The 26,285-nt window shown below is 39.8% G+C and overlaps 1 protein-coding gene across 3 annotated transcripts in view; it reads right to left on the minus strand.

Annotated features, from left to right (window-relative positions):
* The window catches only part of ano3 (anoctamin 3), a 33,996-nt gene extending 8,500 nt beyond the window's left edge, over window positions 1–25,496 (minus strand). Inside the window, exons 1-14 of one of the 3 annotated variants that reach the window (XM_020658975.3) lie at window positions 25,239–25,496; window positions 15,716–15,922; window positions 11,791–11,921; window positions 11,471–11,629; window positions 11,289–11,389; window positions 11,146–11,190; window positions 8,096–8,230; window positions 7,414–7,520; window positions 5,897–5,952; window positions 5,669–5,790; window positions 3,339–3,473; window positions 3,142–3,238; window positions 2,332–2,392; window positions 51–139 (exon numbers count right to left, since the gene is read on the minus strand). In XM_020658975.3, coding sequence (XP_020514631.2) covers window positions 51–139; window positions 2,332–2,392; window positions 3,142–3,238; window positions 3,339–3,473; window positions 5,669–5,790; window positions 5,897–5,952; window positions 7,414–7,520; window positions 8,096–8,230; window positions 11,146–11,190; window positions 11,289–11,389; window positions 11,471–11,629; window positions 11,791–11,921; window positions 15,716–15,922; window positions 25,239–25,284 — 1,491 coding nt within the window. In that variant the 5' untranslated portion in view covers window positions 25,285–25,496. Of the gene's footprint in view, window positions 1–50; window positions 140–2,331; window positions 2,393–3,141; window positions 3,239–3,338; window positions 3,474–5,668; window positions 5,791–5,896; window positions 5,953–7,413; window positions 7,521–8,095; window positions 8,231–11,145; window positions 11,191–11,288; window positions 11,390–11,470; window positions 11,630–11,790; window positions 11,925–15,715; window positions 15,923–25,238 lie in introns of all 3 variants that reach the window. The other 2 variants (XM_020658976.2, XM_020658968.2) reach the window with 2 other exon arrangements.
* Window positions 25,497–26,285: the final 789 nt, after the last annotated feature.

Consider the following 26,285-nt stretch of genomic DNA (forward strand, 5'->3'; position numbering starts at 1 on the left):
ATATGAGATCAATAACATATACGATCTAATCGCTAATATTGCTGACATACATGTACCTCTTCTTCCTCCCAATCGATGAGGTCCCAGTCATAAGTCAGCTCTGCCCTCCTTCTTTTCCAGAACTCCAGGAACACTGTGGCTGCAGAGGGGATCAGGTATCAATCACATTATTGATCACCTTTGATTTCTAACAGACATAATGGTGGGTAACCACATGCCTACACAAAGCAGAACTAAACACCACATCACAGGCAGATATCCTGACATGCCCATTATGAGAAGTGATTACAGCCAGTTCACAAACTGCTCTCTACTCTGCGGTGAAGTTAAGGAAAAGTGGCAACAGCAAATAGGCTTTCCTAGCACAATGTTTCATCCCCAAATCGTGTTTTTCTCAGGCAAAATCCATTTAATGTTGAAAGGCTTCGAAAGTAAAGCTTTTCTGTGGGCAGAATTCAGTCCGGAGGCATTGTTTCCTTTGTGTCTGATGCTTTTGTGTCTCACGCTGCACACAACACCAAAAGAATGATGTTCACAATCTGTCCAAACTTTTCATGTACTCTGGTTTATAGCAGATACATGACACCAAAAGATGAAAGGCTTTTATAAAAGCTGCATTGGACACTTGCTTCAGATTAAACACTAATGGGGTTAATGTGTGTGGGAAAGTAGGATTAGCGCAGAGACAGTGATAGATCTGGGGAAAAGAGCAGCGCACTCATGTACAATCTATGATGGACAGCACACTGTAAAAATTTACTGCTGATTCAAATGAAAACTGACAGGAGAATTCAATCAGTGCTATGCAGTCTCAACTCTATCGCTACAGCTCTAATTAATGTTTATGAATCTTTTATACATAAAAATGTATTACATGTATTAGGAGTAGAAAGATATATATTATTGATCAATTAGACCACCAAATCATTATTTCAATAAATATCCATTGTCATAGCAGAACTAGCTCGTTTTTCTTTTCATATTTAATTGCTAACGTCATATTTTTAGGTTTTAGGCTGTCAAACAAACAACATAAATCCCCAAAAAGCTGCCTTGGCTTCAGTAGTGGTTGGCATTTTTTTCAATATTTTGATAATTAAGTACCAAAGAGCTTGTCAGATTTGAGCAAACGTTTTCAAGAACACGGCGCAATGTCCTTAAAAATGGAGGGAACATGAGGAACTGCCTTACAGTGTGTCCTCAAAAGAAGAAATACTGTAAAGGGGCCATGTATGCTTCCCTTCATGCAAGAGAAATGTAGTGTGCTGGTGCCCCACTTCATGCAGCTCGTGCCCTGTTTAGTTTTTAACAACCCCCCCCCCCGCCCCCCTTTAGAAAGCCTAGGTCTGCCACTGTAATAGAGAAAATAATCAGCAGATAAAATGATGATAAAAATAATGGTAAGCTAAAAAGAATAAATTAGGCACACATAAAGGAATTGTACAGTAGTCTTAAAAAAAAAAAACATGAATCCTCAGTCGGCACAACTTTGACTGCTGTTAAAGATGTTTCAGTTGAATAAAGCGCGACCCACTTTTTGTTTTAAGAGAGAGAAAAGTAGCCTCTTCTGATGCCTACATTCAGTCCCCTGGGCTAACCAATTTTTCATCTCTATCTCGCTCACACACAGCAGACCTAGAGTGCACTCACTGAGTGGTGCAGCACTGCTACTTTGGTCCACATTGCCTAAAGCCTTCACGCAGGATTCAGAACTGCAGACCTCGGTTAGCGAGGCTGGCTGGACCTCCTTCGGCTCCACAGCTATCCTTGGCCTTCATTTAGCCCAAACACAGAACACAATGCGCCAAGTGTTCCCTCTGGGCTCAGGTGATTATTTACCAAGCTGGCAGATAGATGGACCTGGGCCAGACACTGCACAGTAGTGCTCTATATCACAATCATATTATAGCTGGGGGAACCATGGCTGCAATACACCACAATCATGGTGCAATACTGCAACCCTGACAGCCAAATGATCCGCTGCCCCTCTTGATTTATGTTTAATAATCCAACTAATTACATCAGAAGAGCACCAGAAGTGTTAAATCAGAGAAACCTGACCGTGATTTATTCACCGACAAACCTATTACACAGAGAGAAGAGCTTGTGTATTTGCACAGCAGCGTGTTTACTGTATTGAATTCTCGGTTGGAAAGCTTAATGTGTTTGGAGGAGTCGAGTGGAGAGCTGATGCTGAAGCACTGACACACTCCTGTATAAATAGATTTGAATTCCAGGAGGGTTTGTGTCTCGCTAAAGACAAGTTGATGTAACAACAACAAGTGTTGACAAAATCCTGAACAAGGACAAACAAAAACAGCCTCCACCTACCCCAGATAGCCATGAAGATAGCGAAGAACACAGTGCCGCCGTTATCAAACAGACGGGTCACCTAGAAACACAAGCAGATGAAAGAACGACCCGAAATTGAAAATGTGTCATTCTTGAGTTTTGAATCCTTACATGGGAGATTTACTGAAGGAATTGTTGACATTTTGGAGAAATAAACTCATTTAAATTCTTGATGATAGATACATAATATGATTGACACCACTCTAATGTTTATATGATGAATGTTTTGCTAAAGCCGTCAGGAGTTAGCTTATCTCAGCTAAAAAAAAAAAAAGAGCCTAACACACTTAAAGTACTAACTTATTAAGGTTATGCTGTTTTTTTTTAAACATTATCTGTTGTTTTACATTTAGAGTTAGCAAACTAGTTGTTGTTTTTTAATTATTTTCTGAACTTTGCGCTATGCTAAGCTAACCAGTGACTCGTTAGCGCCATTTTTAACTCGTATAGTGACATATCTGACACGATTTTTATGATCAGCTCTTAACAAGAAGTAAGTACATTTCAAAACAAAAATGTCACTTCAAATGTAAAAAAAAACAAAAAAACAACTCTTGCATCTACTTCTTTGATATTAGCTAATCGTAAGATGTTTCAAAGACAAACCATTTAAACCTTTATCCGTAGTCAAAACATACTCTAAAGAATGACAACTTGACAACTGCCTAGAGATCATGAGAGTTTTGAACCTATAAATGTTTGTAACAAGTCTGTGAAGAGTAACGAAAAGGAAAACTCTTAGCCAACTGAAATGATGGCGCTAAGGATGAAAATCAGAACTAGACCGACCTTTGCATAGACACAACTGTCGCTCAGTGTCCATGGATCACAGGTGTCCTCACACATAGGACACATGATGGTTGTGTTGGCTTCACAGATCTCTTTACTGATGACAACGAAAAGAAACGGAAGTGTCAGTTGAGAATGTATGTATTTCCTATCAATTCCATATTTGACTGTAACATCGATCAAAGGTTATGACTGACCTGACTTGGCTGGAGTCCATCGTAAAAAGACCATAGAGGAAGACAAAAACGCCAACCAGGGCAGCAGGGATCAACATGCCGGTGTACCAGCCCAACCACGCAAAGTAAAGACCAATTTTCTCTCCAAAGTACCGCCTGCATGGGAAAGAGATGGAGGGATCAAAATTCACCAACAAACTGTGTTTACTTAAAATGTAACATGGTCATGTTCTCTTTCAGTGCAGTTGTGGGTGTAGCTAGTTTACATTGAGGAGGCTGTGCTAGCCTAATGGACAATTTTGTCACATTAATGCCAATAAAAAGCTTTCTGAGTTGAAATTGAAAGGTCACACAGTTGAATGTTGTTGTGTGACATGATCCATGACGGTATCTGCCTCTTAAAACACTGTTTTCAAGATGCCTTAAAGCAAGACACCTACTTCACAACAGCTCGGGTAAAACAGCTCAGTATCATTTAGTGCTGCAATCGACTGTATCAGTCAACTCCTTAGAGCAGTGGTTTCCAAAGTGGGGGTTGGGACCCCCTGGGGGGTCACGAGGCACTGAGAGGGGGGGGGGGGGGGGGGGGAGGGGTCACGATATTCCTTCCAAAAACATATAAAACATTTAAAATAGCGTATTTTATCCATTATTGTGAAAATTCAAACAAAAACATAGTATGAGAAATAACGTGTGTTCTACTTCTAGGGTTTCTGAGATGCTGTGCTGTTCTAATGCCACTATGTTAAATTGTGTATTCTTTAGCAAGTCGTGCTAAACACCACATTTAATGTTTAACCACATCCAGGGACAATGGGGGTCCCCAGTTCTTAGCACCGGGGTCGCTGGTTGAAAAGTTTGGGAATCCCTGTCTTAGAGTATATGCAATGCTGCTTTAACAATGAGCAAGGACAAGATAGAAAGCATATTTACTGTTATCCCCTAATCGTTCCTGGTTTCAGGAGAAGGGCTGATATAAACTTGGTAGCTGCAATGGTGCGATGGATATAATATAAACTTACAGTGTAACTTGTGTTTTATCAAACAGTGTTTAAAGAAACTGGAAAATTAATGAACTTCATTAGCATGATGCTAAAAACCTTGAAACCTGAAACGACGGCTCTTTTTGCCAACTTAGGAGAGGCAGACACAAGCTGTGTAAATATCCATGACATGTCATTAATTTTAAAGTTGGTATGTCACGTAACCAGTTCATTTTTTTACACATTCAGCAGACATTAAGTCAACATTCATTTTGTTTTGCTCACATAGTGTAGTTACCATAGTTACTACAGTTTAATTCAATGGTTACGCGGCCCTATAGTTCTGTTTTTTGTCTCTATGACCTCCAGAGGGAAATATTGGGCTCTTCTTAAAACCTGCACTGCGTTCACCAGCTCGTTGCTCACTATGTCGCTCTGATGTTCTGTGCTGAGGAGGTAGTGTGCAGAGGGACTCGAATATTATCATTGAAAACAGAGAAAACAAGAGACAAACAGTCAGGTAAAAGTCACTGCAATGCTCAATAAAGCAGATAAAATAATCAGATTCTCTTTCTGTATGTTCATTACTCAAAGTGACACCTTAAATGTGTTTACATTGGCATACAATAGGAAATGTTAGGCCACAAATATACATTATAGCTGCTTAAATTCTACATTGCAATAAAGCAGATCTGCTTACTAATGTGTATCATTCTGACAAACCAACTGCAGATATTTAAATACCAAGGTATTACTACCTTGGTATTTACAGTTTCAATAAATGGTCTCACAAGGATGCTAATGGTACCAGCTTGCATTGCTTCATTCAAAGCCTGTAAAGCAAAATTATTTACACTTCTCTAATCTGCACATAAAGAGATAAAACTGAAAAGGTGTGGTTTCAGAGAGAGTACCAGCTGTATTTTTTCAGGTATATGTATGCCTAGCTAGGATCCTCGCCACCTGGATCTAGTTCTTGACAGTAGAATCTAACTTTTGGCAAGAAAGTGAACAAGGTTTTCCCAAAGATGTTCAAGTGTTCCTTGTGACAGTGTTGCAAGATGCAGAAAAGTTCAAGTGGTTTCTTCCTCAAATGTCAGAGTAACTCCCTTTGCTCAGAAATAACAGACCAGTCCGGATACTGTTGAGTAATAAAAAAGCCCGTCCAGAGAGCAGACTGTGATAAAAAACCCTGATATATTTATAATCCTTTACTTCACACAGGGAGATAAACAGCTAGGCTTCTCTGTGTCCACTTTTAACAACATGATGAATAAAGAACGAGGCTCCTGACCCAGACACTACGGCTCAAGTTACTATCTCAAAAACAGGCCATGATGCTGTGCGACCTTCTTCAAAGCCGATTACCTGATGAGGTCCAGAGGCTGGTATTTGTACCACATTCCCCAGCGAGCCCAGCGCTCGTACAGAAGATGTCTGTGGTTCTGGGCACCGTGTGTCTTAATTGGATGTCTGCTCTTGTAACCACCCTGACCAGACAAAGAGAAGAGAAATTTACATTACAGGAGCGATAAGACACTTTGAACACTTTGGAGTCTCTGCAAGTCTTTCAGCAACAACTTCAAACCACCTCACCTCATGAGGAGGAAATGCAGCCTCATACGTGTTGTTGCCCAACAGCCTGTTGATACCTGCAGGAAAATATACATATCATGTTAGATGACGCTTGTATGCCAGCTATAAAGTACTCGTAATAACGACAAGCGGGGTCTATTCAGCGATTCATTTAAAGCCACTTTTCGGAAAAGAAGTACAAGATTTATAATTCTGGTGAAGATGAGTTGAACTTAAAAGAAGATTAGGGTAAGGGGTGGAAGGAAGTTTTTTTTTTAAACTTATTTATTTTGTCCCTCCATCATTCATTTATCTAGCCCAATCCCTTTTTTAAATTTTACTTCTTACATTTTCTCCTCCCAGTTATCTTCAAACCAGCCCCCTATTGCTGCCCCAGAAAGATGCATGCATGCCCATCAAACAGACACACACACACACACACACACACACACACACACACACACACACACACACACACACACACACACACACACACACACACACACACACACACAGCCCTTCAACGCACTCAACATATAATATTTCAATACGTCATTATTACCTGCTCGTTTCTGTTTGTCTTGTTTTTGCCGTCTTAAGTGTTAACATATATTGTCACATCCTCACATAGTAGTTCTTGTTTTTTGAAACAAAATAACTTGTAAAATATGTTCTAAATATTAAATATATATTCTAAATTTGTTCCAGTAGTGAACTGAATGTTACATTTTTGCATTCTTATCTCTGGATGGAAACAATAGATAATGAGAGCAGAAGCAGGGAGGAGTGGATTTGTAAAGGATTTTCCGCTCTTGATGCAGAACTGATCTTATTTGTTGGAGAGTAGAGTGGTCAACAGTATTAAAATATTAATGTGAAATCCATCCCAGGCCTTCAAGGCTGAACTTTAATCAGCCAAACATGCAGCCAGCAGCCAGACAAGATAAATGAGTGAGAGTAGACGGAAAGTTTGGTAAACAGTTTGGGGAGAAAAAAAACAACAACAGCCAGAAGGCAAGGACGGATCAGCCAGCAAGTTGGACGATACACTCAGCAGAAGTCCACAATTTAATCATCCCACAGCAAAACAACAAATAAATGTTCCCCACTACCTAACTACTGCTCGCTACAGTCAGATTGACTGCTTAATCTATTGGCTTTCACTAGTTTCCCCCGGTTGTTTTAGCAGTGGGATAATAAAAACAGAGAAAAAAAGTAAGACTTATTATTATTGTGTTTACTGTTTGCCTTTTTATTCCTTTGGCTATAATTTAAATTGATCATTTAGAGCTAATTCTGTTAAGTCTTATACGAAGATGTAGTTGAATAAAGCAAAAACAGATTATTACATTCCATTATCTAGACTTCTTCCCCTTCCCATTAAAGAGCATTGTCCTAAATAGATCATAATGATCTTAGATTCATGTACATTACAGATAAATGAGCATGAGATCCATAGATACTAGTGGGACACTTCTAGAAATATTGTTTGTGAGAAGCAAGACAACAAAGAAGCGAGTGAAGAAGCGATGCCTCACCCATCTTTAATTTTCCTTCTTCGTACTTGGTGCGCTGCAGGACGTGATGGACTATTCTGCTTCTGGTCGAATTGGAAAAGAAGGTCTGTCTGTTGTTGATGGTGAAGCTGCGAGGAAAATAATATCACATTCCTTCAGGTGTTCATAATGTCACAGTGTGTCAATATCATCCAGTCACAGCTCTTCATGTCAGCTCAGTCGATAATGACGGGAAATTCATTAAAACTCATTAAAAGTTTGTGTTCGTCTCAGCATCATTATTTCCTAAAAAAAACCCGTCAGGGCTGACAATAAAGGAATGGAAATAATTCAGTGACAAGTGAGATTAGATGATGCCTTTCATCAAAGAGATGCTCTGAAAATGAAAAAAAAAAACAGGAAGGAATGGGGAAGAATTCTAATCCGTTCATGACCATCTGCTGCTGGTTTTCAATATCTTATTTATGATCATCTCATCTTTATCTTTCTGAAATCTGGCTTCAACTTATCAAATATGCATGACTTGTATATTTGATAGCTTGATGCAGATTTGATTGACTTGTTTCTAAATATCTCCTCCACATAAACAGACGTGAATAAAAGTGATGGATAGATATCAGCCAACACTGCTGGTACATGACATGCTGTTCATGGGAGTACGTTTCTGCACGACTGTGTGTGTGTGTGTGTGTGTCGTCCTTACTGATGCATGCGTGCTCTGCTGAAGGGGGCTGTGTAGCAGTCGGTCTCCTCCAGGTCAGGCAAGGCCTCTTTGTCCAGCTTCATGGGATTTCTGGGAAGCCAGCTTTTGATCTGTCGACATCTCATATGAAACCTGCTGCAAGGACACGGAAAAACAGGATTAACAGCACAGATTATGATGAAGATTGTTTCCTTTGATATTGGACAGTGGCCTATGACCTTTTTCACCCAACATAGCCCTAAAAGCCTGCACTATCCAAAAACCCTTTTACACACACACGTACACATTGCCTTGCAAACCTCCTCATGTGAAGCTGGTGTCACTGATTCAGGATAAAATCTTATTTTTATATTTTACATGTTTCAGGCATGATTTAGAAAACTGTGCGAAGTCTAGAGGCATGCATTGATTTTTCTATATTGTTTTATTTGTTAATGTGAAATTGACTTCATAAATAAGAGAAGACTAATAGCCAACAGTCATGCTAGGAGCTTTGTAAGACTGTTATTATGCAGCAATGCTTTGAGTTTAATGCTAACATCAACATGCTAATGTGGCAATCAAACATGCAGATGTTTAGCAGGTGTAATGTTTGCCATTTTCATCGTGTTACAAACTATAATGTACCTATAAGCACTTAACACAAAGTACAGCTGAAGTTGATGGGACTGTACTTATTGCTTACTGTTCAACAAGTAAAATTTAAATGAATAGTGAAATATGGAGCAAACTTTGGCCATATCTCGTGTTACATGACATTTTTGGTAACTCAAAATCTTCAGTCAAAAAAATAAACTGACAATGACTTCCTTGCTAAAATTGAAGGTGATACATCACAGTAACAGAGAGACGCGGTACATTCCTTAGAAACTGATATTTTATCAGTTTAGGAATTAGTTGTATGCTAAAACAGCTAAGTTAGCATTCAACCACTTTTAGCTAGCATTTCTGTTTTACAGTGTCACAATACGATAGAACTGTTTTTGTAGTTAATGAGTTATCAAAAATGTACCATCTAGTGTCTTGTCAGTTGCTGATCAATCGAGGACATGTTAACCATATTATTGCAAGAAATGTCAGGATTTTACAGGGTTTCCTAATCCATCGTAGTTGTTGAGTTATTTGAGAGTAGCAATAGTTTACTAGTCAACAGAACAAAAAAATCCCTACAGAGGCAACACATCAGTTGGGCAATGTTTGCCCACCGTTATCTGAGAAGTACCTCATATGTTAGGCTTCAGTCTGATATGGACTGAACGAATATAAATGGGATTTCTGGGGCGAAAAGACGCTGTTTGCTGGAGAACATTTTTTATAAATGTTGGTGGTATTGTACATAAAGTAATGATTTCAATCCAGAAAGCTGCCAACACCTGCGCAAGGTCCATTTGTTCAGCTTTATAGGGACATGAAGTGACAGACCATTAGTAAACACATAAAGCCTATTTACCACTCAGGCAGATTTTTCTTTACCAGAGCAGCAGCTTAGTGAAAGACTGCAGAAGCACTGTGGTATAAATAATGGTCCCCATTGTGCGCTGTGACTAAGATTACACTTACACAAGATTTAAAGTGCTTGTTCTCAGTTGGACAGGGGGGCGAGAGACTGTTATCTTTGTGGTTTTGACTGCTGTGTGTGTAGGTGTTTGCCTCCTCAAAGCATGGACATGAAATATGTTATGGTACGTACAGGGAAACATGAATATTGTCCATAATGTCAACTCAACTTTGGGATTGTCTCATCACTATTTGTATTTCTTTCCATAATGTTATATGATATATGTTATTGCTACAGTGTATCAATCCGCCTGATTTTTTTAATATTTTAATATTACTGTCACATAACTGCAGTTGGTTATGCAGGTCACACCTTTCTTTGTTGATGATTCTATCAAAGCTCTGTGAAAACAGAGCATGAAGACTGAAGAAACGAGTCACCCCAGTTTGCATTTAAGGAGATAACAGAACTCCAATCAAGGGCAGTAATATCACGCTACACTAACTCTTGCCTATTAGGAGCGCTAATTCAAAGCTTGTGCATGAACTTCTGCCATTTATGCTCTGGCTTTAACATCATTTACCACTCATTACTGGAGTGAACAACAATGCTGAGAAATGTATGATGACTTCAGGTTTAAAGCCTGTGAATTTAGATTTCATATTGTCTAAAGCAGTAATTCAATATTAAAAGGTTAAACACAAACAGTTTTCACCATTCAGGCCCATCATAGTGTGATCAAGGAAAACTAGGCTCAAAATCTGCAGATCATTTTAGTCATTTTGTAAATTCACTTTACATTTTCGCTGAACTTTGCCAACATAGATGATTAGCTAGGTCTTTTTTGTAGCACATTATAGTCCTTTGGAATATTATGAGCTACTTAATTCAGACTCCCAGAGAATACATATTTCTAATGTGAAATATCCTAAATTATTTAAGTTTAACATGAAAATGTTGAGTTCATGGTCATGAATGTGAAGTGAAAAAAATAACTTTTTTAAGGCTTATTAAGAGATTTTAAAGAAAGTTTGTCAACTTTTAGAATTGAAATGTGTGTGCAGTTTGTTAACCAAACATCTTCAAATTAAAAGATGCTCTGTTTATTCATAAATAGAATTTGTTGAATCTATCTGCATTTCATTGAGACACAGAGATGGAAATTTGCACTCCTGTGAGGAGCTTGGTCAACACTTGAACATCACATCAAAGTGGAAGAGCGTCTCTCTTAAATAGTACAAAAATAACACCGTGCAGCTAAATATAACTGAAAGTTTAGAAGCACCATCAATGTGGGAGACTGGGAAAAGTCTGAGATTTATTAACCCCAGACTTATTTAGAGTTTGTCAGTGATCAGGTTAAAAAACGACAAAGACGATCTGATTTCAACTTCATCTGTTTGCCTCTCACCAACAACATCCACTGCTCACATTAGGGCTGAAGCCTCGCAGCTGTGTTGCTCATGAATTTCATTAGAGACACTGAAGCATCCAACTTCCTGCCCCGAGAGAGCAACAGAGAAAAAACATCTACTACCAAAAATCGACTTACCTGCCCAGGGTTTTGCTCTTCCAGTCTGTAAAGTAGCATTTTTTCCTGAAAGAGGAAAGAAAAAACAAGTTAGAGGAAGTGGCAGAGAAGCTTACTTTTACTGGCGATAAAGATAAATGGTCACTTTGTTTGAGTGCTGTTACCTGAAAGGCATTCGGATGTTCATTTGCTCTGCATATTTGCAAAGTGTATCCCAGGGAGCGTGGATCTTCACAAACATGATGTCGTTGTTTGTCAAGGAGGGCTTGAAAAACAAACGAACTACTTAATTTGAGTTCTAAGTTGAAGAATGAAGCTAAAATATTAAAGATCAAACAATTCATACCTCCTTCTCCAGCATGAGACCTTCAGCCCGTAGATTTTTCTCAAAGGTGCACCTCTTCTCCACCTGTGGACTGGACTTCTTATAAACCAGGATGTAGTCAATGCGCTTTTTCCCATCTCGGAAAAACAGCCCAGAGGATACAGCCCGATTCTTTCCCTGCTGAAATGAACATTTCCCCTCTGAATTTTAATACAGGGACGCTGAATACAGATCTGAGAATGCTTGACACTTTTCAGTTAATATACGATTTACCTTCAGTACATGGGTATAAAAATGTGAATGTTGATAGGAATAATCGTGGACTACTGACAGAGTAGTACCTGAATTGAATCTGTGCGAGCCTCAAACCTGGCTCGAAACACGGTTCGCTTTTGTAGCAGAAATGACTCGTCTGCCCTCGTCTCACATGTCGTTGCCTCTGACTCCACCACACAGTGATCCTTGCCTTCCTCTGCTGCAGACAAACAGAGCATGATCAACGAGACAGTTATGAAGCAGGTAATGCTGCAAACAGTCGCCTACCTGCATTAAGTCTTTTGTCAATCTTTTTTTTGACACATTGAAATGAGATCTGAGCCGAATGAAAATCTAAGTTATTCAAATGTGGGCGACAGCAACACCTTGAAGTAATTAAAGAAATCCATGCGCTGATGTTGAAAGAGTTCCAATCCTGTTTCCTTCCTTCCTGAATTCAAACGCATCCCACTGATGATACATAAACAAATTAAGGTTTGTTAAACCCACACATTGAGCACCGACATAAAAATCACAGAGAAATTACTTTCTGACATCTCCAGGAGCTCAGGGTTTTGATGCCTTATCAGATTAACTTCATATTTCACAAACTAGAATAATCCCGCCTTCTTCATTAAAAATAACTTGTGCAAAACAATATTTTGTCAGTGATAAGCACATATATTACTTATTTAAGCAGGGAAAAGTAGATTTACTGCTTCATTCCTCATGGATAGATGCAACTTGTATCCCTCAGGATGGGACACAACATTTTGAGGGCTTATTATGACAATCTTAGGCTCATTAAACATCCACTTCTACTCCTAGTAGTGGTGTAACCTTTAAGTATATGTGCCTTTATTTTTCACTCTGTTCATAACAACACAAAATGTACATGGTAGTACTTGTGAATACTTCCAGAAACTCCATTATGTAGGTTTTATAAAGAGACTCTCTTTCCTTTGTCTTCTTCTGTTGTCATTTAAATGATTCCTTGTGAAAAACTAGAATTACTCAAGATTAAATATTTGAAATACAATCTTTTAGGAGGATATAATGAATCCATTGGTTCATCTATTTAATGCACTTCAATTAAACAAGCCAAAAAAATAGTGCTTGGAGATTATTGAATTTTATTTAAACGCAGAATTCACTGTCTGTGAAAGGATGTTCTGTTTTTAGTTTTACTTTAATTAGCACCCTTCCTGATCCAGGCCGGCACCTTTGAGACATTTGTCTATGAAGTGCCACTTGCAAGTGTCCAGACTTCAGTGTGTATTTCTAACATCCTAACTGAACAGTGTGTGAATTAGAATCACTTTATCTCTACTATTGCGGCTATATCGGCCTTTGCAGGTCGTCAAAAAGTTTGCCGCGAGGGACTAAACACGGGAGTGAAGCTGTGGCGCGCTGTCGTTATAAATGACTTCCAGATCCAAGATGCTTTAGTCATTTATTCTTCCAAAAACAAAACAAGATACTACAACCACAGTTATCGGGTCATCAAATAAACATGCGAACGCAGTGCAGTATGGCAGTGTGGCAGTCAACAGAAACTGCCTCTTCCCACGCTCACCCCCTCTCTCCATCCAAGCCAAAAACCAGGTGAACAGGTGAGTGCGGCCCATATAATCACTGCCATCACCACGAGATTTCCGGTGAACACAGTCAGTAAACAACTCATGACACCAAATACACAATCAACTTACATTTATGGCTCCTACATCTACCAAATAGTGAAAGCAGTCATTGCTGCTTGCTATTGATTTTGCTGGAGTAAAAACATTGTTCGGTGTTGGACATCAGAATGAACCTTGGAAAACAATTCCTCCAAGTATACATGACTTAAATCAGTCAGGCTACTCATAGTCTGGAAAGCTGTGGGATATTGATTGTGATGATACGTTTTCATCACAGATAATCAATGTGACTTCACTTCATACTGAAAGCCAACACAATCCATTTGGATTCTGTAATAAAAATGTCAACTGAGCTGAAAAATGACTCAAAACTTTGGGCAACATGGTGTGCTGTTAAGAATGAGAAAGCAGTCTGACTTTACACTGGTGGACCATGCTAAGTTTTCATGCTGAAATGTGGATTGAAGTTGTTGTTGTTTTTTAAGATACATTGTTTTTTTGTCCTTCATTTCAGAAAGGATAGCTGTAGAGAAACAGGAAACGCAGCAGTGAGAGTGAGGGATGATAGCACCAAACAGCATCAGGATTGGGACCTACAACAAGGACTGCAGCCTCTGTACATGGGGTGTTGTGTGTGTGTTGACCTTTTGTTTTCACAGTTCTGCAGCAGTTCTGCACAGTTCACAGCATTGTCTGTACAAAATAAGAACAAACTGTACAAGGATGTTAAACTATAGGCAGCAAGATAACTGGGAAGCAAATGTGCAGCATTTCCTACCTGACAGGTCAGAACACCCTGAATTTATCCAATAAGATTACAGCAGACCCTCTGCACTCCCTTTGGTCTGAGTATGAACTCTTGACTTCTGGGTGCAGGTACAGAATGACCAGGATGAGGACTAAAAGAGGCACCACATTGTTTGTACCACGCAGCATTCGGCTGCTCAATAAGCTCTGATCATCCAGTATGAGCTTGGCACTTTATTTAACTTGCAACATGAAATCCCATTTAATCATGTGATGCTTTAATGATGTGTTTTAACTTGTTTTTTCAATGGTTTTATTGTTATGTGCTGTCCCACATGTTTGTTTGTATTGTGTTTATATCCTCTCGGTGGAAGGCAAATTCCCCCAATGGGGACAACAAAAGTTTTTAAAATGTGTCTGTGATGTAGTCTGTGCAACATTCACATAAAAAAAGAAACAAGAGATTATGAAAACAGTGAGACCTAACGTTTGACATTTTGCGTTCCCTCTCAAGCAGCGGCGTTTCCAGCTTTGACCTATCAAACATATCTCTCACCGGGGAGTAGCCGGGTAGAGGCCGTGTCCTTGTCTAGAAAACCAGCTTGGTCTGTCTCCTCTTTCTTATTCTGTCTGACACTCCTTATTCCAAGACAAATCACATCGCAACCTCAGACATCTAATTCTAGCTCAAAGAGATAGTTTTCACCAAAATAGCAACACCTCACCTTACACTGCCTCATCTGTATGAAACTCGCATCTCAGTTTTGCACACTGCACTCAGCAGGGAGAGATACTGAAGCGTTGGGCAAAAAGGGCGTTTCAAGGTCAGGGAAATGCCAACTTGTTGCAGCACTGCCAGTGCTGTAACAAAAAGAAGATCCCTCACTTACCCTGCCTCTGAATATTCTTGAAAACATTACAACATCCTCCTTTCCAGCAGGAATTTTCCATTTAACTATCAAACAGAGATGCATTGTTTTCCTCACGACAACATTTTTTTTTCACACCAATTCTCACTGCCTCTGAAAGAGCACCAGACACATGTGGCTGAGTTTTCTTAATCCCCTGCAGCAGGAACACAATCTGTGCAATCAATATCCTGAACAAACTTTAAATGTCACCAACAGAATTAAAATCCCCAAGCAACCAACTGTGTTTCTGCTGAACACAACATTGAATGTAGTCCATGCAGAATATGGAGGTATCATGTTAAAAAAAGAGCTGATTGAATAACAGTAACTCTGGTTCTTAATGGTACCTTGAATTTACCAGCTGTAGGATTCCAAATAATGAGTCAGATTTAGAAAGCAAAAACATGTTTATATATTTTCTAAGAGAAACATTTTAACAATGTGAAAATGCTTTTTAGTTCGTCTCTCCACTGTAACATGAACCCTGTTATATGCATCTTATTCTAACTTACTTTATTTTTTTCTTCTTTTTTTAATCTCTAACATTTTGACCAACCAAGGAAATCACCTACAAGGTCAACCTAAAAATCCCCACACATCAGAGATGTAAACGGATCCAGCTTCTCTGACGACTGAAGCATCTTCTCCACTAATGGCTTTTGGAAAATGTCTGGAGCTGGACTCTCTAAGTGCTGTCCTGTCAACACACTGACCTGTCTGTGGGGGCAGGAGGCTGCAGGAGGTGCTGATGCTCTGACTCAGACCCTCAACGTCGACTTTGGGCTCTGGGCTCAGTGGCACAGACAGGAAGTGGTTGAGGTTGATGGGGTGAGTCTGGCTCTGGGCCAGGCAGGGCAGGCTGCGGCGAGACGGCTTCAGGCTTTTCTCCTTCAGGATCTCGCTGATGCTGGTGTGCATGCCTGAGAAGAGCAGCAGAGGAAGGGTGGAGGTCATTTCAGCAGTAAATGGGATCAAATGCAGAATTTCAAAAGAGAATACTAAAATACATCTATATTTTGCTTATTTATGCATGTATATAATGTTTGATTTGTGCATGCATGCTTACTCTGATAAATAAATGTGTTATTCAGAGATACCTGCATTAAAGGATTGATAGGATTAAGTTCTGCAGGGTGAACTAATTTCCCCAAAAACATACATCCTATTAAATGTTTCTGATGTCAACAAACACAAAACACATTACATAAGGAGGAGGTTAGGATGGTCATGCAACAGCAGCGGCAAATAGCATTTCCACAAAAGTATTTCTCGGAGAATTCAGAGGTCATCACGGCTTGTACTGTGCAACTGCATGAATGTGTCAGCTGCTGTCAACGAATGGCTAGGTCAACTCACCTGTCCTGGAAATGACTGTACAGCTGGTGAAAACAGTTGTGTAATAAAGCTTTGTAGGTCTAAAAGAAGCTTTATGAAGTATTAGAAAATAACTTTGATAATGTCGAGGGTTATTTCAGGTTGGGATTCAATATTAAAGCTGAAAACTAAAACCAAGGGAGTTTATAGAAAATCATTCAGAGGATTTTTTACTTCAGATTGTGAATGTTTGCAATCAATGTAGGTACATTGTAAGTATAAGTACTTACGTCTGTATGAATGCACCTCCAGCTACATTATATTTTGCATTTACAATCTACATCTTGCAAATATATATCTTTCATGTATTAATTTCTTTAAATAAACTACAACAAAGGATTCTGTTTCTTTTATCATGCTTGTAAATTAGAAGCCTATTTACAAAAGTCATTGCTTTGTTTGTTTGTCATATTTGTTGTTTTTCTTCACGGGGATAGTTGTTGTTTTTTTTAATCAAGATTGAATGAGGTTCTTATCAACAGGGACACATGTGCACAGAAAAATAGTCTGAGAAAGGGGTGAAGCTGTGAAAATATCCACAAATTAAAGCATACACTTAAACTGAAATGTCATCTTACATGTAGGACTTCTTTAAGTGGCTAAAGTACGTGTTTTAACTGACCTCCTCTGCAGCAACACATAGCTTAGCTTCAGTGACCTGCAGTCTTCTCTATGCTGATTGACTATTGACAAGTTCCCCAACCCAAATTCAAAAAAACAACTACTATCCCTTTAATGTGATCATTTCTGACATTTAAGTTTAGGTTTATCCGACGAAAAACATACTCAACTTAGCAGATGGAATGCATGAACTGAAAAGTTAGGGGGGTGGAAAGGGGGGGGGGGAGTTGGAAGAAATCACTTCAGCCATCAGCTGGTCGATCCTATTATGGCCAGTGTTGCCTGATAATGTCTGTCCTTCATAGAGGAGTGCATTAAACCATTAGCACTCCCCCTTCATTAAATCACTCAGCTCAATAAGAAAAGGGAGCACAATGGTGCACCACACAACTAAACAACACATACACGCCTGTTAGTGCTGCAACCACATTAAAACAGACATGTGTAATAACATTATTGATTTATTCTGTTTCATAGCTTCCTCATTAGCATGTCATTGTTTTCTTATTACCAGCGGAGGTCATTTTCAAGGTTATTTCAGCAGTAAAAGAGCGATATGTTGAAAGTGGGGCTGACAGACTGACGAAAGAGTGATTCAGCAATACTGTGAAGATGACTAGTGAAGAGGAACACGGAGGTTAATAACGATAATGAACGTCCAGAACGGGGAAGCAGGTCGTTGCATTTGACCTTCACAGCAGGCGGAAGCTACTGTTCTGCAGCTGCAACGTTTATTCATGAAATGGATGAAGGCACTCTCGCTCTCTCTCTCTCTCCTTATCGTAAATTGGAATGTGACCTCCGGCGAAGAATTTCTCTCAGTAACCTTCTGGAAACGTTCAGCTGCATTGATATTTCCCTCTCTGCATCCTGGGGGTCTGCACCCACGAGCAGCTCAATAACTCATTCTGAAGTCGTGATCTCGAAGGGGTTCCCCCGTGCTGTTGGGTGAGAACGGAGCCTTTTAAAGATGTGAGCTCAGAGGCTCAGGGGAACCAGTAATCACACTGTTTATTAACTATGAAGCCCCTCAGATAGGAAATAAGTGAAATCTGTGAGCTCCAGCTTAAAGCTCTACCGTTATTAACATAGAGTGTAAACTAGAAATAATGATGTGCTTTGGAACAGCTTTCAAATGAATTTTAAACTACTTAAGATAACTTTTATGAGAGCGATTTCTTTTCATGATAGGGAATCTCTGGAAGTATAATAGCACGATTACTCAGTCCAAAATATGACCATAGTAAACTTTAAATTAATAAAACTGCTGAAGTTAAATTGTCTTCAGACTAACACTTGTTTCCCCAGCGTGTTCATTATTTCTACAGTGTACACGAGCCTCGAGTTCCTCTTTGTTGCTTTTCATCTTTCAATCAATCTTAAAAAAATCCACTATTTCAAATCAATCCTGAGCTGCAGGTTGTCGAGATCTTATTTTGCAAAGAGACTTATTTTGGCATTTACATCTTCCATGACATTTCAGAAAACTGAGTTTTTATGGTCCAGTGAGCCAGAGAGATCACTGGACCTCAAAAACAAACAAAGCAACAACAGTAGGCTTTATGAGTGGCTGGAAAATCTGAGCATTTTGTAAGCTTCCAGCACTAAAGTGCCATAATTTCACAGTCTCTGTGGATTGGTAGATGCATTTTTATTCAATATAACAGTTCAGTAAGAAGACCCTGCCATCTTTCTCTCCATTATACTGATCAATAGCGGATGGCCGCTACCTAGTCCATCCATCCGCACAGTCTTGCCAAAAAGGTACATTTGCTCGAATAGATAATGTGTAGATAATCCCAACAGACATCAGCATGGCTCAACAAGCCTCAGACGATACATCAGAGCAGAGGGAGCTAATAGGGCCTGTAGGGGCGAGGCTCACTGGTACCAAGGGACCCCCCCGGCAAGTTTTAAAATAGAGCCACAAATTGGATGGGATTGTGCGGTATGAAAATGCTTCCATGGAAACATTTTGCGCAGGTGCAGTTAAAAAAAATTAACTGGACAAATCTCACACCCTCTGTGGAAATTTTTAGATGTGATAATGGCCATCTGACGTTCCAAAGCTGGAGCTCCATTTTGCCATGCAAGCATCGTTGAATTCTAGTCAGGAGGGTTTCTGAAAACAGTGCATTGTGTAAGTCTATTTAAATATATAAAGGGTTCATCTAATGTGAAATCCTGTGTTTAATCTCGCTGTGCACTGGCTAAGGCTGGTTTATCAGGAGAAAGATAATCCTGTGTGTGTGTGTGTGTGTGCATGGGTTCAATGTGTGTATGTTCCAGTGGGTGTAGTGGGACTCTGTGGTGCTGTCACACTGTTTGTGATTCCTGCACAGGGAGAAAAGATGCAGCAGTGACGATTAAAAAAAAGATACAGCTCAAGAGGCCTTAGAGGTGGAAGCTTGCTGAGCTGTGATGTGGGAAAAATAAAAAAACACCTCCAGATTTTCTGTGCATCAGCATGACACAGGGCCAGGACGACAATCCTGTGTGTGTGTGTGTGTTCTCGCAACACACCCACGCAGGGCCCAGAGGAGGGCGAGCTGGACAGGCTTCAGGGAAGGTCGTTATCTGGGATTTGGAGTCCTCCTGTGTGACTTGTCCATGACAGACATGTGGTGTGACATTCAAAGGATTTATTTTTTGTTGTTGTTGCTGTTCTGTGCATCCTGTGGTCTTTTACACAGAAAAGAGTTGTTTCTTCTTGAGTCAAACACAGCACTTAAAAATGGTTGGTTTTGTTTATCTGTCAAAAGTTGTTTCCCTTTATCACATTCACAAAAAGTGAACACATCCCTGTCTGGCAGTGTCTCGTTATGTTTCCTCTATATGTCTGAGTGAGACTGTCGCCAACATACTCTGAGCCAGCTGGAGGCTTACATTTGAGATCATCAAGGATTTTACGATCAATTACAAGCTGTCAGATATCGAGAAAGCAAAATAATTCTGGGAAATTGATCAAAAAGAGTCACAAATGTATAAAAAGGAACATAACGTTCACTTTCTAAGTCACGTTTTTTTTCTTCCATAATCACAGTCGGAGAAAAAATGAAGTATATGGAGACTTTATCTGAGAGGATTTAGTACAAAGTAGCAAACAGAGAATTCAGGTCAGTGGGTTGTTTCCCGTCATGCCTCTATGTTTCTATACCTTCAATTATTTATCCGCGTTCAGCCAGTAGCGCTTTCAGTGTCATAGTTCTCTGCATAGGAACATTCTGAATCAAGCCGCTTTTAAACCTGCCTCTCTTTTTACAGAGGAGGGCATTTCAGGGGATCCCTGCTGCAGAGGAGTGGGCAAGGAAGAAAAGAAAAATGTTTAAAAAACACACACAGGTCCAAAGCGCTGCTGTGGTGCATTTCATAAAATGTATCACATGGTGGTAGGACTGAGGCGAGGCCTGCAGAAACGTTCCGCAAGCAATTAAAGTGAGTTTCATCCTCCGTCTGGCACCGTATCAAAGCACGCGGAGAAGAGGGAGCTCACAGGGAGCATTCAGAGCGGTATCATTAGCAGCTGCTGAATATTCTGCTCATATCTTAGGATGCACGGTTAGTGCTACAGGCACACCTTTCATTCTCGCTGACCAAGTGGGAAAACGGAATGATGAGTGATATCTGTTAGGATCAAGGGATCGCTCCACGAGATACAGAAATCATTTGGAGATTTATTTCTGGTCCATGCTAAATTATGAGAAAACCGTGTAGTCAAAATTATTCTGAAAGTTTTTTTTCAGGTTAAAGTGTTTTTAAGGCTACTGCTGATAACCATCATCATTTCTGAAGCATAACTGCTGCACCAATAAAACGCTGACTGTAGGTTTGCGGCTCCAGATTTCATGGCGAATATCAGTATAATGTGATTTTTTATTCTTAAAAAGAATCTACTAAGATGACGCTCCATAAAAATAGCTGATGAACCATAAAGTCGCATTATGAAGTTTTATCAGGATACATATAGACATGGACAGACACATTTAGTGCAACTAATGTCAGTAGGAAGGTTTATAAACATCTGAGAGAAGAATCATTTCAAATGGAAATTAACAAACGTGGCTAAATGTAATCACTTTAAAGTGTTTTATTTATTTTTATCTGTAGAGGTCAAGCCGTCTTATTTATCAGAAGGTTTACAGACAAACTACCAGACTGTTTTAGATCAAACTTAGAGGATTGTTGTGGCATGGGCCGACAAAGAACTTCTTAACTTTTCCGCCTAAATTAAAGTTAACTACAACTGATTTATGATTTGAACAAACTCATGTCATGTTTGTGACCTTTTCTCAATGAGGAAAACTGAGCTGATGATGCTTAAGCGAGACAGAACTACACTTTTAAATGATTTTTTATAGTGTTGTAAATATTATCATCCATGTGAAGTAGTTGTTGTTGCAGATTTGCACATGATAGATGGCTTGTTCTTCTATGTCTGTGCTCAACGATGATAAACCATGATTAACTATTCAAATTAAAAATGCTGAAAGATGTATATTATAGGCTCAGCAGCTGTCCATTCTCCACACTGTCCAATACAGCTAATGGCACTAGAGTCTATGTCAAAACAGCTTACATCGACCTGACCTGAAACTCATTTATGTGTGATTAAAACATGGAGTCTCTAATTACGGCGGCTGACCGTTTTGTAACCTTCACTGAAGAAAAGCATCACCTCATTTCACCCCATGGGGACCTTTTACATGTTTTAAATATTCTACATCACTTATTTGCAGTTAGGCCTCTGTGACACTGATCAACAGAAGAATCAACTTTATAATCACAGACTCTCTGCACAGACATGCTGTCATCGATCATCTCTGTTCCTCACGCCGCGACAGCATGACCGCTAAACGCACCTCAGAGCAGATGGCACTTTTTTAGCCCCGCTTTAAACGGTTCAGGACCTCATTACACAATCCTGGCACTAACCCTGGGTTGCATCATTTGTGCAGAAGCAGATTAAACATCTTCCTTTTCTTTCAATCTCTATTTTTCCCCCCCTCCCCACCGGGTTTTAACGTCACAGCATCTTCTTATGACCACTGATTGCTTCTGTCTGCGACGTCACAGGATTTTCTGATAAGCCTCAGCCGCGTACACGTAAACACCTCATCAGGGACAGGAGCTGGCCTGTGTGTGCCGTAAACAACACGAAATGGAAAGTTCATGGCGAAACAATTCAATTCTACCAGAATCTGTTCGTTTCTGCAGACATGAGTCAAATCCTGAATAAGTTGGGTTTTCCAGCTGAACTTCTGCCTGCTTTGTTCTCATAACCTAGCAACAAAAACAAACGCAGACTATTCAGAGACTGTGAAAGTGGGAAGTGCCACACCAAAGACGCACAAACAAAAAGAAAAACAGCCTCTTTGTTTTGTTGTTTCGTAAACTGTTTGTCTACTTGGAAAGCGCATGAACAGGCATATTTATACGCAGCTCATCTTACATAAAAACTGTTGTCTGCCTCACATTCTGCAGAAGCCTGTTGGATTGTGGATGATACTGTGGATGTTCTCTGCCCAAATCTGCCCTGAAATTAATGTCTCTATCTATAAAACCATCTGCCAGCTTGCATAAGAGGACAGGTGGCCTGCTTAGGACTGTGCAACTAAAGGTTTACACACAAACACACACACACACACACAGCCTCACACACACATTTACTGTACAAGCACAAAAGTTCAAACTTACTCCTGCAGCCACTGAACCAACACATATACAAACAGAACATGTACACAAGGGAAAACAAAATTAATCCCTAATCCATCATTTTTTTCAGGAGGGAAAAGAGCAGGATGCTGAGTTAAATATAATATTGATTCTTTAAAAGTTGGCTAAAAGTGTTGTAGTTTTTTTTTGCCTGCTCAAATGCTGAACAAAAACAGGGCTGCAACCAACTAACCATCATTTTCATTATCGAGTAATCAGACAATTATCTGCCTAATGTTTGACCCATACAATACCACAAATAAAGTAAAACAATGTTTTATCACTATTACAAGCTGAAGTAATGAAATGTTTTGTCTTGACATAGTAACTGTCCAGGACCCATGAGTATCACATCAACTGTCAAGTTAAACTAAAAACAGCTGACAACCCAGAACCATCTAATACCTGTCGTATTTTATGTCAAAAAGTTCCAAAAGAATAAATACATTTAGTATTTCTAATGATGAATGGACTTATGGACGTAGCTGTATAATGATATCTGTATAGGCATTTTCCAAAGCTTTACTAAAAGGATCCAGACTTCATTTCATTCTCTATTTACTTGGAAGAGTTTGAGAGTTCAGTGTGTCAATAACTTTCAACAGTGTGCTGATGATGAATCTGAGTTGATGATTAGTCTGCCAAAGAACATTTGAAATTCACCCAAATCCATGGAAGTAATGTCAGATGGCTGTGAGTCATGTGTGACTTGAAGTCCAAGTGTGGCTTTATTTCTCTAGTTATTACCAGCTGCGTGAAATCTGGAGGAAAAGTAGCCGTGTCTCTTTGCTAACTGTAGACCTGCAGTATGCACCTCCTTATATCGGCCTCTAGTTGACTGTTAATACATTTCAGATTTGACTCATCACCTATAAAGTTATAATGGCTTAAACGAAATAAAAGCTCAATTTAAAGCCCTCATGGGGGGAGGTGGGGGCGCTATTTGGCTTTGGCTGAGGAAGTGCAGCATCATTTTTAATTTTTTTTTTGCTTTAGCATGACTTTGTGAGCCAACATCTCCCCCTTTGACTGCTAAGTGCACCGTTACAATGATAGTCAATGTAATATTTAGTGTGCCCTCAAACTTTATAGTCAGATTTTTACACATAAATCTGATCATGTTTTGCAGCTAAGTGTTTCCTGTTGGCTGGAGTAAAGCCAGGAAGTGTTTTACAGTACAATATATAATGTGATAAGCTGAAACAGTAGATCAGGTCCGCATCAAACACTTAAAGATTATTAAGAAAATGAACAGCATACAAGTGTGTGTTTAGACTTAAAAAAGAAAATCAGAGGAAACACATCATGGACTCATTGGTTAGCGTGCATTTAGGTCATGCTGCAAGAAAAACGAAGTTTCTCACTTTCCCCTTTTTCCCCCCTGCTCTTTCAGTTTGTTTTTATGCAAAATAAAACAACCAAAAGCAGATAAGTTAACGGCCTCTCGAGCAGATTTTCAAGCTGCTCAGCCTCAGCATCTTCTCATCCTCTCTCACACATTTACATCAGTCCCAGGTAACAAAAAACAGGTCACCGCTCCCCCGTTTGTGGGCCTGCATGTGTCAGCATGAAAACAAGACGTTTCTTCACCATATGTCTAAATATAGACACCAAGCATATGAATAATTAAGACAAAGTATTAGAGAGTCGCTAATGTTCTATAAAGAGCTCGACTCAGAGTGTAAAATCAATACTGCTACGGCAGAAGACGCAGATTGATGACTTGATAGAAATTTAATTTAAGATGTGAAGAAATCTGCCCCAATGTTTACTTCATTAAACAGTTTGTGACATAATGTAAGCCTTCGTTACTGCTGGTCAAATGCACAAAGATGCAAAAAGAGAAGAAAAAAAACAGAAAGAAAAAGAGTCTGCTGTCTGATAAAGCTTTTAAGAGAGCTGATAGAGGAAAACATTTTTTCCACTTTAATACATGACCGGAACCTTAAACAGCCTCCAGTATATTTTTATTATCACTGTCAAAGAGATGAGCGTGGATATTACAGTGGCACAACAAACTCTCTTGCAGTTTTCTTTCCAACATTGTGTTTTTTTTTCCTCAAAGCACACATGCAATGAAACGCTCTCTCTGCCAATACCAGCCTGTTTGCACTGCTGCTGTGACTGTTTATCAAGCAGTTCCCTGAGTGCCGATGCATTAAGACAGTGCAGCTAAAATCCCTGCAAGTTCAGACACAACTTAAAACAACCTTTACAACATCTGCACTGCTAGAGTTGTGAAGAGGGGTCAAAGAATTCTGCCGAAATATCTGTTTTTAAAAGGATCTATTTCCCCCCCCCCTAAAAAGACTTGTGTGATACTGTCAGTGTTAAATGAAATAGGGGATGCCATCAAAGCGCACAAGGTTCACGATTCATCCTCCAACTCTGCGTCACACTTTTACAGCAAGTCAACAGTCCGACACTTCAGAGCCTCGCCTTCCGTCTCAAACTGTGAAACTACAGAGCAAAAGTCACCTCACACACCACTTAGGTAAAAATGTAATCATCTTCACATCAGCGACCAACCTTTCTGCTGCTTGAAGGACTGGATGGAGCCCGAGTGGTGCACCATTGCGGCGTTCTTGTCTGATCACAGCGTTAATTGAATTCCGTGTTTGAGAAAGCAGGAGTGCACAGTACATGGGATGCTATGATGGGGGTGCGTAGGTGTTCTCGCAGCTCCCATCCTGCCAAACGATCTCACGGCCGATGCGCAAAGCCCAGCAACACCTGTGTAAAAGCTCCCCCTCCGCTCCCCAACCACCACGAGCAGCGCCACCATCCACGGCTGTTGTCATGGTGACGGGAGGGAGGGGAGGTCCTGAGATGGACACGTGCCCCCCCCCCCCCCCCCCACCCCACCCCTCTCAGTACTGATATACTGACTCAAAAATAAGCTGCGGGAAATGACCTGGGGCGAGCAGATCTCAAATGGACCGACAAGGACGCGTATCGATCCGCTCATCAATCATCGTCTTTTACTCACGTGCTGAAAGCTGCGTGCACCTCGAGGCGTCACAAAGAGTGATGAAGAGTATGATTTGAAGAATATAGACACAAATGATGATGGAAAGGCTGGTTTGAGATATTGTGTAATGATCCAACATCCTCACTAATATTATTTTATTTTTCTTTACTTACTCATTTTTTTCGTCCAACCATAATTTAGGCCTAAGAAGCAGTTCTTTTTATCAGCATTTTGCTTTCCTGAAGAACAAGTAAATAGCCTCAATCTGAATTATATCGACCTAAATATAGGCTACAGACTTTCTTAGCAAACTGCCCTATATTTCAAATGCACAAAGTCAATGAGTCCAACTGGACTTCATGTAATCTTCTACATAAAACACAGAAGGCCACATTGTGTTGTTGACAGAAGCCACTACAGTTTGTTGGCACCAAGAGGCAGGCTTCACTGCAACTTTATGAAGAAATACAAGAATAATGTGAACCATTTGACTTTTTCAAGCTGTACTTTTTTTTTGCCTTGTCAAACCCTGACTCTGTGAGAAAAGCTCATAACAATCAATACTATAGCTGGGCTGACTACTACACTGCTCAGCATGCTGCTGA

The sequence above is a fragment of the Labrus bergylta genome, chromosome 7 (assembly GCF_963930695.1).
Source record: "Labrus bergylta chromosome 7, fLabBer1.1, whole genome shotgun sequence".
Classification (NCBI taxonomy): Eukaryota; Metazoa; Chordata; class Actinopteri; order Labriformes; family Labridae; genus Labrus; species Labrus bergylta.